Genomic DNA, 12,123 nt, shown 5'->3' on the forward strand with positions numbered 1-12,123 from the left:
TGATTTTTTAACAGAGGAAGGGAGAAGGATAGAGAGTTAGAAACATCAATGAGAGAGAGAAACATGGATCAGCTGCCTCCTGCACACCCCCTACCTGGGACCTTTTGCTCTATCCACTGAGCCAAACCAATTTTGGCTAAGGGCATGTACCTTGGTTGTGGGCACATCCCCGGTAGGGGGTGTGCAGGAGGCAGCTGGTTGATGTTTCTAACTCTCTTTCCCTCTCCCTTTTTCTCTGTAAAAAATCAATAAAAGATATTTTAAAAACATTTTTTAAAAATATTGTAGATCCAGCCCTAATCAGTTTGGCTCAGTGGACAGAGCATCAGCCTGCGGACTGGAAGGTCCAGGGTTCGATTCCGGTCAAGGGCATGTACCTTGGTTGTGGACATATCCCCAGTGGGGAGTGTGCAAGAGGCAGTTGATCAATATTTCTAATTCTCCCTCTTCCTTCCTCTCTGTAAAAAATCAATAAAATATATATTTTTAAAAAGAGCTGTGGGTGTGGGTGAAGAGCTGGCACTTGCTCTCCACGATGGCCTCCGGGGCACTGGGTTTGGCTGCAAAGAGGTCGGGGTCACCACCACCAAGCCGACTCCCAGCACCGGTCCAGGGACCTCAGCATCCACTCCGGCTCCAGAGGGACCCGAGGGGGCGTGGCCTGTTGCCTAGCAACCCATGGGCGCATCCCTGGGCCCACAGAATAACGGGGATGGAGGAGAAGCCACGGAGGGGGTCCGGTCTGGGTGATGGGTGCGGCTGAACGGGAAAACGTCTCCTCCCTGGGACGCAGGCCCGCAGCAGCCCCGAGCTCGCGAGTGAGGGGAAGGGGACCCCCCACGCGTGGTGCAGCACGCGCATGCGCAAACGCGCGCGCGCCCGGCGGCCGGGACCAGCGGAAGGCAGTCGTCATCACAGAACCCCACGCCGCCTCCCGAGCCTGTGTGGCTGTGTGTGTGCCGGCGAAGCGGACACCACGAAAAATGAGATGATGCCCGACCGACTCGCCCCGCTCGGAACATCAGGTGGGATGAGAAATCAGAGGCCGAACGCGGCAGCGAACGCTCGCGGGACGCCTGCCCTCAGTAGACATGTCGGCGCCGGCCTCAAGGTGGCCTCTGCGCTTGCGCAGGATCCCTCAAGGCCGGGCCGGTACTAGATGCCAGATTTCCGCCAGGCTTGCTAGTGGGCACGCTTCTGCATGTGCGCATGCGTCCGCAATTCACGCTTTCCGCGCGTTTGCCGATGACGTCTTTCCATTCTTGCTCCGGATTGGTTTACGTCGCCAGCCCGGTGACCCGGAAGTGTTCGCTCCTGTTAAAAGCGCAGGCCCGCGACCCGCGGCCTTTTCCTGTCTGTGTCAGCGGAGCGCGTGGTCCACGCCGAGCGACCAAGACGCCCCAGACGCCCCGGCTGCACGCTAAGGTGAGGCCGCCGCGGGGTCCGGGGGTCCGATGGGCGCCCCTGAGCTTCCAGGGGAGCCCTGGGCTGGCCCCGAGAACGGGGTGTTCCCGTGGGAGCCCTCGCTCGCCTCTCTTTCCGGGAAACGTGCGGAGGGACACGAGGAGCGCGGGGAGCAGTGGGAGCCCGGCCGGCCGCCGTAGCTCTGCTCGCCGCCGGGCCACGGAGTGTGGATCGGCCTGTGCGACCCCACGTTGACACAAGGGGTCCCCGCTATTCCGGGGTGCACGATGTGCCCTCCGCTCTGCACACGGTTTCTCGTTAATTACAGCCCCCCCCCCCCCCCCGTGCCCGTTAGTGCCGGACGCGGCCATCGGCTCGGCCTGGCTCCGCGCAGCCATCCCCTTGATGGCAGAGAACGAGTCGGTTCTGCTCAGGGGGAAGCAGAGTCCATGCTGTTGGCTCCCGCAGGGGCGCGGAGCTCCTGGAACCCGGGGGTGGGGTTGGCACTGCAAGGGTGCCATGCCGGGGCCTCGGGCATGGCCCGCGCCTTGGGGCCCCCGTTCCATGGCTCAGGGAGTGGGCGCAGCCTCCCAGGCCGCCCCAGGTCCCAGGCGGTGAGCCGGGCCCTGCGGTTCCGCCCCCAGGATGAACGAGTGGGAGACGGCGGCGCCCGCGGTGGCCGAGACGCCCGACATCAAGCTGTTCGGCAAATGGAGCACCGACGACGTGCAGATCAATGACATCTCCCTGCAGGTGAGGGGGCTCCCGGGTGGGGCCCAGCTCGGGGTTGGGGCGCGAGGGGGGCCTTTCAGGGGGCGGGCACTGGGGATGTGGAGCTGTCCTGCGGGTCCGTGCTGAGCTGAAGAAATGACAGGTGAGAGGGACCACACCCCTCCAACCCCCCTCTCCGGATCCGTTTTTCCTTGTGTGCGGTGCAGAGGCTGCTAGAGTTTCGTGTTGTTTTTTTTAATGTTCTCAGGAGGGTATGCTCATCGATTTCATTGTTATTTTTTAAAAATATATTTTGTTGATTTTTTTACAGAGAGGGATAGAGAGTTAGAAATATCAATCTGCTGCCTCCTGCACACCCCCTACTGGAGATGTGCCCGCAACCAAGGTACATGCCCTTAGTCGGAATCAAATCTGAGACCCTTCAGTCCCCAGGCTGATGTTCTATCCACCAGTTAGGGCAAAAGGGGAATATATATATATATACACACACACACACACACACACACACACACATACATATATACATATATATATTTTTTTTTCAATAAAAAGACATTTAAAAAAATAATAATGAAGCCCTAGCCGGTTTGGATCAATGTTTCTCTCTCATTTATGTTTCTAACTTTCCCTCTCCCATTCTCTAAAAAATCAATAAAATACATTTTTTAAAATATACATACATATATATGTATATACACATATAGATTGATTTCAGAGTAGAAGAGAAACAGAGAATCATCATCAATCAGCTGCCTTTTACACGCCCCACACTGGGGATGGATCCTGCAACCCAGGCCTGGGCCCTGACCTGGAATCGAACCCTGACCTCCTGGTTTATAGGTCAACGCTCAACCCACTGCCACACCAGCTGGGCTGCTTACTGGTTTTAGAAATAAGGAAACACCCATGGTTGCCTGCTGTGCGTGCCACCCACCACCAGGGACTGAGCCACAGCCCTTTGGTGTCCGCTGATGGTTCAGCCGGCTGAGCCTGGGGCCGGGGCCCTGCAGCTTCTGTAGTAAAATGCACATAACCCATAATCTAAAGTGCGAGGGTCCAACATTCTTTTGCCCGTGGAAATCCATTGGTCCCAACACCTTCTGGTTTTGCTTGTTTTCAGTTCTGCGCATTTTATTTAACAAACTTGGGCCACAGAGTGTTTGTCATTTAAATCTCTTCTATACGCTGCATGCCTGTTTCCAAGGAAACTTGGTTAAAGGGCATTTCCCCTGTTGAATGGTTGTGGCACTCTTCTTACTTATTTTTAAAAAAATCCTCGCCTAGGCTATCTTCATTGATTTCTAGAGAGAGAAAAAAATAACAAAGTTTGAGAGGCACATCAATTGGCTGCCTCCCACCCATGCCCCCTACTGGGGCCAGGGAACCTGCAGCTGAGTGTGTGCCCTTGACCTGGAGTCAAACCCAGACCCTGAGCAATGGGTTGGAGTGGTACCTGCTCCTTTGATTCTGCCATTTGACTCTTAAGTCTGTCTGCACTCCTGACAGTCAGTCTGCGCAGCTGTACTGGGTTTTGAGGTTTGAAATTGGAGTCCTCCCAGGGTCCCTCACCCCCACACTTGGCCTCAGTATTGCTCTGTGGGCCCTTTACAAAACGAAAGAAATTACTTTGTGACAGACTGTGCAGAGATGAATGAAACCAGGTTGGGTTATATCTTACTGCCCCTTGTTTAAAAGAAGCATTTTTGTTGCCTCTGTGTGTGTGGTGGGGCTGAGCCCCCTGCTTACAAAGAGCCAGCTTTTTCACCCGCATGTCTGTGGGATGTGTCCTTCATGGACTGCTCTGCAGGTCTGCAAAACTGGAGGACGGCGTAGTGAGCATTTCGTCTCGGCCGCCCGCGGGCTCTGTCCTGTGTGTGTGCGGCCCTGGGAACGTGTCACACCTGTGTTCGCTCTGCCGGGGCAGCAGGTGCCATTGTGGGCCCAGGTTTTCTCTCCGCCCTGGGCCCGGGCACATGGACTGGACCCTCGATGGCACGGCTGTGTCCGCAGGTTTATCTGCCCAGGCACCTGCCTCACCCCAGTGTCAGCATCCCCCGTCCTTTCCCTGTTTCTGCTTGTGTTTTTATTACGTTTTCAATTTTTTATTGACTTCAGAGAGAAACTCAATTGTGCCAATTTTTTTTATTATTATTAAATTATTATCTGTGTACATATCTTACCCCCCCCATACATACCCTCCCCAATTGTGCCAGTTTTTAAAAATATATATTTTTTATGGATTTCAGAAAGGGAGGTAGAGAAACATTGATCCGATGCCTCCTGGTTGATTGATGCTCAACCACTGAGCCATGCTGGCCGGCTGCTCCAATTGTTCGTTCATTGGTTGATTCCTGTGTGAGGCCTGAACAGAGACGGAGCCCTCAGCCTTGGTGGAGCGGATGGCACTGAGCGGCTGAGATGCCAGCCCCGTCTGCATCCTTAGAAAGGCATTGCTGGGTTCTGTTCTCATGTGTCACAGTCCCTGGGCGTGCTTCATCGAAGGACTATGGAGTTCCTGGTCCCAACTCCTCCCCGACGTTCTGGTGTTTTCTGGGGAAATGTCTGTGTAGAAAGGGTTCTCTGTGATTCTTTTTTTTTTTTAATGTTTTTTATTGATTTTTCACAGAGAGGAAGAGAGAGGGATAGAAAGTTAGAAACATCGATGAGAGAGAATCATCAATCAGCTGCCTCTTGCACACCCCGCACTGGGGATGTGCCCGCAACCAAGGTACATGCCCTTGCCCGGAATCGAACCCAGGACCTTGCAGTCCGAAGGCCGACGCTCCCGGTCCCGGCTCTCTGTGATTCTTTAAACAAGCTGGTTAGAGCGTCAGAGGCCAGGGCTGCCGGTTTGATCCCAGGCAGAGCACACAAGAGAGTCAACCGGTGAATGCCTAAGTAACAGCCAGTCAGTGTTTCCCTCCTCTGAACCAATCCATTAAAAGCAAAAACAATACACTTTTGAGCCTTGGCTGTTGGGGCTCCGTTGGCTGAGCGTCAACCATGCACCAAGCCTCTCCAGTTTGCTTCCTGGTAGGGCACATGCCGCATTCTGTGCGCGGTCCCTGTGGGGAGCTCACAGAGGCAGCCGATCCGTGTTCCTGTCGGTCGCATCAATGTTTGTTAGTCTCTCCCTTTCCCTTCCTCTCGCTAAAATTTTTTTTTTTTTTAAGTATTTTAAAACACAGCCATTTCAAAGGTTAGAGGGCTCCTCCTGCTAACCGTCCCTCAGCACACAGGCGGCCCCAAACCACAGCAGGGTCTGTTCCAAAACGTCCGTGTGTGGTTTGAGGTCCTTTTGAAGCAAAACCGGAAGAGGGGTTGCCCCCGCCCACGACAGCCGCCCACCGCGGACCCCACAGGCTCGGGGCCGCCCACCCTCTGGTCCCTCCCCCTGACGCCCCCTCTCTCGGCCCCTCGCCCCCCCAGGACTACATCGCGGTGAAGGAGAAGTACGCCAAGTACCTGCCCCACAGCGCCGGGCGCTACGCCGCCAAGCGCTTCCGCAAGGCGCAGTGCCCCATCGTGGAGCGCCTCACCAACTCCATGATGATGCACGGCCGCAACAACGGCAAGAAGCTCATGACGGTGCGCATCGTCAAGCACGCCTTCGAGATCATCCACCTGCTCACCGGCGAGGTAGGCGGCCCGGGCCTCCCTCCGGGTCCTGCAGGGCCTCGGGCAACCGCAGACCTGCCTCGGGCTCACGCGCCCCCCCCCCCCCCCCAGAACCCCCTGCAGGTCCTGGTGAACGCCATCATCAACAGTGGCCCCCGCGAGGACTCCACCCGCATCGGGCGCGCCGGGACCGTGAGGCGCCAGGCGGTGGACGTGTCCCCACTGCGCCGGGTGAACCAGGTGGGCCTGGGGGGCGGCCCCGGGGCTGGGTGGGCACGGGGGCCGGGCGGGCGGCGGCCCTGGGGCTGGGCGGCACGGCGGCCGGGCCTCCGATCCTGCCTGGGCAGCTGGGCCAGTGGGGAGGTCACCCAGGCGCATGCTTTACCTGGAGTGTCACTTCCTCCAGGAAGTCTTCCTGGATTCCTGCCCGTGCGGCTGGGATTCCGCTCCCAGCTCTGGACCTTTGGGCGGCCTTGGGCTGAGGTGCCCTTTGATTCTGGTGTATGGTTTGTCATCGTGTGTGTGTGTGTGTGTGTGTGTGTGTGTGTGTGTCCCTGGGTGTCCGGGAGGACCCGCTGATGAGGTTCTCAGAGAACATGGACGTTAGAGCCCGCTGTCCCCCGAGGAATGTAACAGCAGCCGAGGAACTAGGGCTCCCTCTGTCCTGGTTGTGCCGCCATCCCCAGCCCTATAGCTGCTCCATCCCGGGCCCAGGGGCACACTTGTTCGTGCAGTCTCCAGGAATCGGAGGCCTTTAGTGTCTACACTTGCTTTTGTGGCCCCAGTCTGACCCCACTCCCGGCAGCAGGCCACCTGGGGGCACTGGTCGCCAGCCCTCCCCGGCCCCAGCCCGGCCCAGCCTGGGGGAGGGTGTCCACCCCGGGCTGAGCCGCCCTGTGCTCCCCAGGCCATCTGGCTGCTGTGCACGGGCGCCCGCGAGGCCGCCTTCCGGAACATCAAGACCATCGCGGAGTGCCTGGCCGACGAGCTCATCAACGCGGCCAAGGTGGGCGAGGGCACGGCGGGGAGGAGGGGGGCGAGCGGGGGGCCGCCCCGCCGGGAGCTAACTGACCCTGCCTCCCGCAGGGCTCCTCCAACTCCTACGCCATCAAGAAGAAGGACGAGCTGGAGCGCGTGGCCAAGTCCAACCGCTGATCCGGCCGCGGCTCTAATAAACGTCTGCCTCCGGGCGCACCGCCTGCCTGTGTGCTGTCCGTCCTTGGGGTCTCGGGAGCTGGGGTCCCCACCTCCTGAGGAGCTGATCACTGTCTGGGCAGTCTTGGGGCCTGCATTCCCCAGGGAAGGCCTGACTCGGACCCATGGCAGCGGGGAGCGGGTTAGGGTGCGGGCTGGCCACCCGCCTTTCTCCGCTGGATGGAAATGGGGTGTCCTCACGGAGGCGGCCTGGCCTGGGAGGGCTTGGTGGGTGCTGCTGTGGCCACTTCCAGCTTTGTCTTGGGGGGTAAAGGGAGACCGTGTGCAGCTCCCTGAGCGTCAGCGCCCCTCCCACCCACAGACTCCAGACCCCCCTTCTGTGGTCGGGCCGCAGCCCAGCCAGGCAGCTGCAGGGGGCGCCGCCTCCCGCCACCCCTGCGCCCATGCCTCCGGGTGGGGAGCTCACCTGGAGGAGGTGGGGGCACATCACTCACCTGGGCGGCAGGCTCCACCTGCGCCATCGCCTGCCCGCCGCCCCCAGACATCCGGCCGGTGGGCGTGGCGAGCGGTCCGACGGGTCCAGCCGGACCCCGAGGGCGTGGCTCCGCCCGGGCCCCTCCCACAGGGCGGGGCGCGCGGTGTTCCTCGGCCGCTGGGCCGGGGATCGGGGCCAGAACTGGCCTGGCACCGGAGGAGGCTCCCCAGGTAGGAAGGCACCTGGCGCCTGGGGTCTCCGTGGGGCCCTTTCCCTGTGGTGAGACCCCTGCTCCGTCCCCGGTCCCTGCGCTCCGGGCTCTGGGTCCCGCCCTCCCCACGCCTGTCAACCGCCCGGTCCCCTCAGCGCCCATCTTCGGGGGGAGCCCCCCACGTCCGGCTTCACCTGCGCGGACCCCCGGGCGCGTCCGGTCCCCAGCCCGTCCGCCCACCAACCTCCCCGCAGGCCCGTCCGGATGCCCTGCCCCAGGCCGCCCTGGCTGCGCCGCGCGCGGGCCCCGCCGGCCTCCGGCCCCGGCTCCCCCGCCGCGCTCTCCGCGCCGCGCTCCCCGGCCCCGGGCCAGACGCCGGGGACGGAGGACGAGGAGGAGGAGGACGAAGACGGCGGCAGCCCGGGCCCCATCCTGCCGCCCGCGTCCCCCGCCGAGTGCCTCATCTGCGTGTCGCCCTTCGACGGCGCCTTCCAGCTGCCCAAGCGCCTGGACTGCGGCCACGTCTTCTGCCTCGAGTGCCTGGCGCGCCTGTCGCTGGCCACGGCGGGCGGCGGCGAGGCGCTGGCCTGCCCGGTGTGCCGCGCGCCCACGCGCCTGGGCCCGCGCGGGGGGCTGCCCGCGCTGCCCACGCCGGCCGGCCTGCTGCCCCGCGGGGCCCCCGCCGCCGCCGCCGCCGTGCGCTTCGACCGGCGCCGCGGGCTCCTGTACCTGCGCCCGCCGCCCGCGCCGCGCAAGGCCCGCGCCGCCGCGCCCCCGCCGCCGCCGCGCCGCCTCGGCCGCCCGCTGTCCCGCCGCCTCACGCTGGACAGCCCCACCTGGGCCTTCAACGCCGCCGTGGCGCTCGCCGCGCTCGTGGCCGCGGGGCTGGTGGTGTCGGGCGTCTACCTCTTCTTCCTCATCCCGCACGCCGTCTCCTCCTCCGCCGCCGCCGCCGCCGCGCGCCCGCAGCTCGTGGCGCTCGCCCCCGCGCACGGCTTCTCCTGGGCCCCGCCGCCGCCCGAGCCCGGCGCGCCCTGGAGCGCCGCCTGGACGCCGGGGGCCCCCGCCGGCCGGGACCTGGACGCACCGGACCCTCCCGGGAGCCCCGGGGGCGCGCCGGACCCAACGGGGGTCCCCGAGGACGCGCCGGACCCAACGGGGGGCCCCGAGGACGCGCCGGACCCAACGGGGGGCCCCAAGAACGCGCTGGAGGCGGAGGGCGCGCGGGCCGGGCCCGGGGGCCGAGCGTGGGGCGGAGAGCGCGGCGGCCCCCCCGGCGGGATGTGGGGCCGGTGGCGGGGGCGGGGGGCGCAGTGAACCCGCCTCTGGCAGAGCCGGACGCCAGCCCCGGGCACCCCGCGCCCTCCTGGGGCCCCACCAACCCCTCGCCACCGTCCCGCCCCTCCCTGGAGGCGCCTGCAGGAACCAGGTCTCCAGAGGGGTCACCACACGCCACACCGGACACGGACCACCCCCCTCACCAAGGAAGCAACCCCTGACCCTGACCCCTGCGGGCACCCATCTTTATGAAGACTGTGCTGGGCCCTGGACAGTGTGGGTCAGTGGTTAGAGCCTGCGCCTGCGGACAGCAGGGTCCGGCGTTTGGTCACGTGGCTCAGGGCACGCTCCTTGGGTGCAGGCTCCGCTCGGCCTGGCCTGGGCCCTGTCCTGTCGGGGTGCCCTCGTGGGGGCGCGTGAAGGAGGCAACCAATCCATGTTTTTCTCTCCTTCTCCCTCCCACTCGCTCTACAAATCAACGGGAAAATGTCCTCGGGAGAGGATTAAAATAAAAGACCTGCTGGCAGGCGCTCCTGAGTGAAGTGGGATACCTGGTCCTCATCCCTGTGGGACCCCTCCGCCTTGCAGGGGGCCTTGTTAGGGGCACCCCAACGCTGGTCCTCACATGGGTCCCTGGAGTGCACCCCCTGACCCACAGTCATCCTGGGGAGCATCCGGGGCCCCAAGGGCCGAAGGCTCTGAAGGAAGCAGGGAGGGGAACAGATCGGCTGCTGACCCGCCAGGTGGTGGTTTGTCTGCTCTGTGCCTGCAGGCTGGGCCAGCGCAGGGAGGTCCAGGGACCTGGGAGACAGGTGGGGGCCGAGGGGACTGAGCCCAGGTTGCAGGCAGAGGGGGCGGGTGAGGTAGCTCAGAAGTTCTCCTGATGCGCCACGGTTAGGGGTTCGAGCCCCGGCCGGGTGCTAGATACCCAGCTGCCAGGCGGGAAGCCTCAGCTTCCCCTGCGGGTCCTGGCCTCTCTGTGTCTGTGATTGACTGCAGAGAGGCAGCGAAACAGCAGCGAGAGTCACTCATCTGCTACCTCCTGCACGTCCCCCTCTGGGGAGCAAGCCTGCCACCTGGGCCCCTGCCCTTGACCAGAATCGAACCCGGGACCCCTCTGTCCACAGGCCAACGCTCTATCCACTAAGCAATACCAGCCAGGGCTCTTTATATATATTATTGATCCCCCCTCTGGGGATCGAGCCTGCAACCCTGGGCCCGTGCCCTTGACCAGAATCGAACCCAGGGCCCCTCTGTCCACAGGCCAACCCTCTCTATCCACTAAGCAATACCAGCTAGGGCTCTTTATATTTATTATTGATCCTCTCCCCCCCGCCCCGCCAATGGGGATGGAGCCTGCAACCTGGGCCTGTGCCCTGACCGGGAACGGAACCTCCTGGCTCCTAGGTCGGTGCTCAGACATCGAGCCGCGGTGGCGGCCTGGTTGCAGAGACCGGGGCCTGTGTCACCAGGCTCACTGAGGCCACCATTGCCCTCTGGGCCAATGCCACCTGATTTTGGGGGTGGGGGGGTTGTTCATGGACCTTCATCATGCCCCCATCACCCCATCTCCATCCATTCCACCCTTGGGACCAGCTGTGCCCCTTCCTGCTGGCTCCCTGTGGACAGTCACCTCCGGGGAGGGCAGTCAGAGGTTCCCGGCCGCCTCCTCCCAGAAGCCTTCCTGGCTTAGTCACCGCGGAGGAGGCAGGTGGCAGCCTCCCTCTGCAGGAGCTAAACACGAGTCACCTGCCCCACCTCCGGCCCCGGAGCCCCATCCTGCCTCACGGAGCCCCATTGGGTGCTGTGCGTTGTGGGTGGGCACCCAGCTCTTCCTTTTCTTTTTTTAAACCTATTTTTATTGATTTCAGAGAGGAAGGGAGAGGGAGAGAGACATCAACGATGAGAGAGAGCCCTGACCGGTGTTGCTCAGTGGATAGAGCGTTGGCCTGTGGACTGAAGGGTCCCAGTTCGATTCCGGGCAAGGGCATGTGCCTTGGTTGCGGGCACATCCCCAGTGGGGGCGTGCAGGAGGCAGCTGACCGATGTTTCTCTCTTATCGATGTTTCTAACTCTCTTAATCCCTCTTCCTTCCTCTCTGTAAAAAATCAATAAAATATATTTTTTTAAAAAGGCAAAAATGGAAATGAAAGTATCTTCTCGGTAAATGTAAGACATTATTACCAAAATGAGTTTACCATTGTGACAGAAGAGAGGCAGCCTTGGCAGGACCAGGGAGCCGCCCAGGAGTGCCCTGGACACCCGCCCCCCCCCCCCCCCCCCGCGGGACCCGGCAGCTGGCGGGCTCCTGTGGGTGGGAGCAGCAGGGCACCCAGGAGTGTCTCCCGGGACCAGCCCGAGCCCCATACCTGTGAGCCCGTGTCACCCGGGGCCTGCCCCGCAGGGAGGGGCCGGCCAGGCGGGAGCCGCATCCTTCCACCGGCTCTGTTCCCGAGAACCCGGCACAGGCCCTCACAGCTCCGCAGGTGGACGTCCTAGAGTCTTAGGGTCCATCCCCCAAGAAGTCCGGTGTCCACACGGCTCTCCTAGGGGCTCCGAGAGCATTCCTGTCCTCTGCTTCCTCTGACCCCAAGGCCGGCCGCAGTGTAGGATCTCTGAATCATTCTCTCCTACCCCTGGCCTTGCCTTGTATCACACTTACACTGTGATAGCCCTGGCCAGTGTTGCTCAGTGGGTAGAGCGCCAGCCCACAGAAAGAAGGATCCTGGGTTTGATTCTGGTCAAGGGCATGGACCTTGGTTGCAGGACTCTGGCCCTGGTCAGGGTGCATGCAGGAGGCAACCATTCCATACATCTCTCTCTCTCTCTCTCTCTCTCTCTCTCACACACACACACACACACACACACATCAATATTTCTCTCTGCCTCTCCATTTTCCTCCCACTCTAAAAATCAATGGAACAAGCTGAAACCGGTTTGGCTCAATGGATAGAGCGTCGGCTTGGGGACTGAAGGGACCTGGGTTCGATTCCGGTCAAGGGCATGTACCTTGGTTGCGGGCATATCCCCAGTAGGGGGTGTGCAAGAGGCAGCTGATCAATGACTCTCATCGATGTTTCTAACTCTCTATCTCTCTCCCTTCCTCTCTGTACAAAATCAAAAAAATATATTTAAAATAAATAAATAAAATAAAAATCAATGGAACAACATCCTAACATGGGGATTAACAGAAAAATAAAAAGATTGTGACCAAGTGAGCCCTTCCCGATGAGCCAGGATTATCTCCCGG

General features: G+C 61.5%; 2 protein-coding genes across 2 annotated transcripts; both read left to right on the forward strand.

Annotated features, from left to right (window-relative positions):
- The first annotated feature begins 1,306 nt into the window (after nucleotides 1-1,306).
- Nucleotides 1,307-6,953, forward strand: RPS5 (ribosomal protein S5). The gene is made up of 6 exons (XM_084906617.1): nucleotides 1,307-1,425; nucleotides 2,049-2,157; nucleotides 5,566-5,775; nucleotides 5,866-5,994; nucleotides 6,662-6,760; nucleotides 6,841-6,953. Exons 2-6 carry the CDS (start codon nucleotides 2,050-2,052, stop codon nucleotides 6,907-6,909), a joined length of 615 nt encoding a protein of 204 aa, XP_084762743.1. The 5' UTR covers nucleotides 1,307-1,425; nucleotide 2,049; the 3' UTR covers nucleotides 6,910-6,953.
- Nucleotides 6,954-7,716: 763 nt separating this feature from the next.
- On the forward strand, nucleotides 7,717-9,039 carry RNF225 (ring finger protein 225). Its single transcript, XM_084906562.1, has one exon. It carries the CDS (start codon nucleotides 7,860-7,862, stop codon nucleotides 8,910-8,912), a length of 1,053 nt encoding a protein of 350 aa, XP_084762688.1. The 5' UTR covers nucleotides 7,717-7,859; the 3' UTR covers nucleotides 8,913-9,039.
- Nucleotides 9,040-12,123: the final 3,084 nt, after the last annotated feature.

The sequence above is a fragment of the Pipistrellus hanaki genome (genome assembly GCF_964339955.1).
Source record: "Pipistrellus hanaki genome assembly, chromosome: 15".
Taxonomy (NCBI): Eukaryota; Metazoa; Chordata; class Mammalia; order Chiroptera; family Vespertilionidae; genus Pipistrellus; species Pipistrellus hanaki.

Bases quoted from the DNA above. Each gene is read 5' to 3' on its own strand.
- RNF225 (XM_084906562.1), top strand. From the start codon at position 7,860: ATGCCCTGCCCCAGGCCGCCCTGGCTGCGCCGCGCGCGGGCCCCGCCG.
- RPS5 (XM_084906617.1), top strand. From the start codon at position 2,050: ATGAACGAGTGGGAGACGGCGGCGCCCGCGGTGGCCGAGACGCCCGAC. The intron at 5,776-5,865 runs GTAGGCGGCCCG...CCCCCCCCCCAG, and splicing joins TCCACCTGCTCACCGGCGAG to AACCCCCTGCAGGTCCTGGT. The intron at 5,995-6,661 runs GTGGGCCTGGGG...TGTGCTCCCCAG, and splicing joins CACTGCGCCGGGTGAACCAG to GCCATCTGGCTGCTGTGCAC.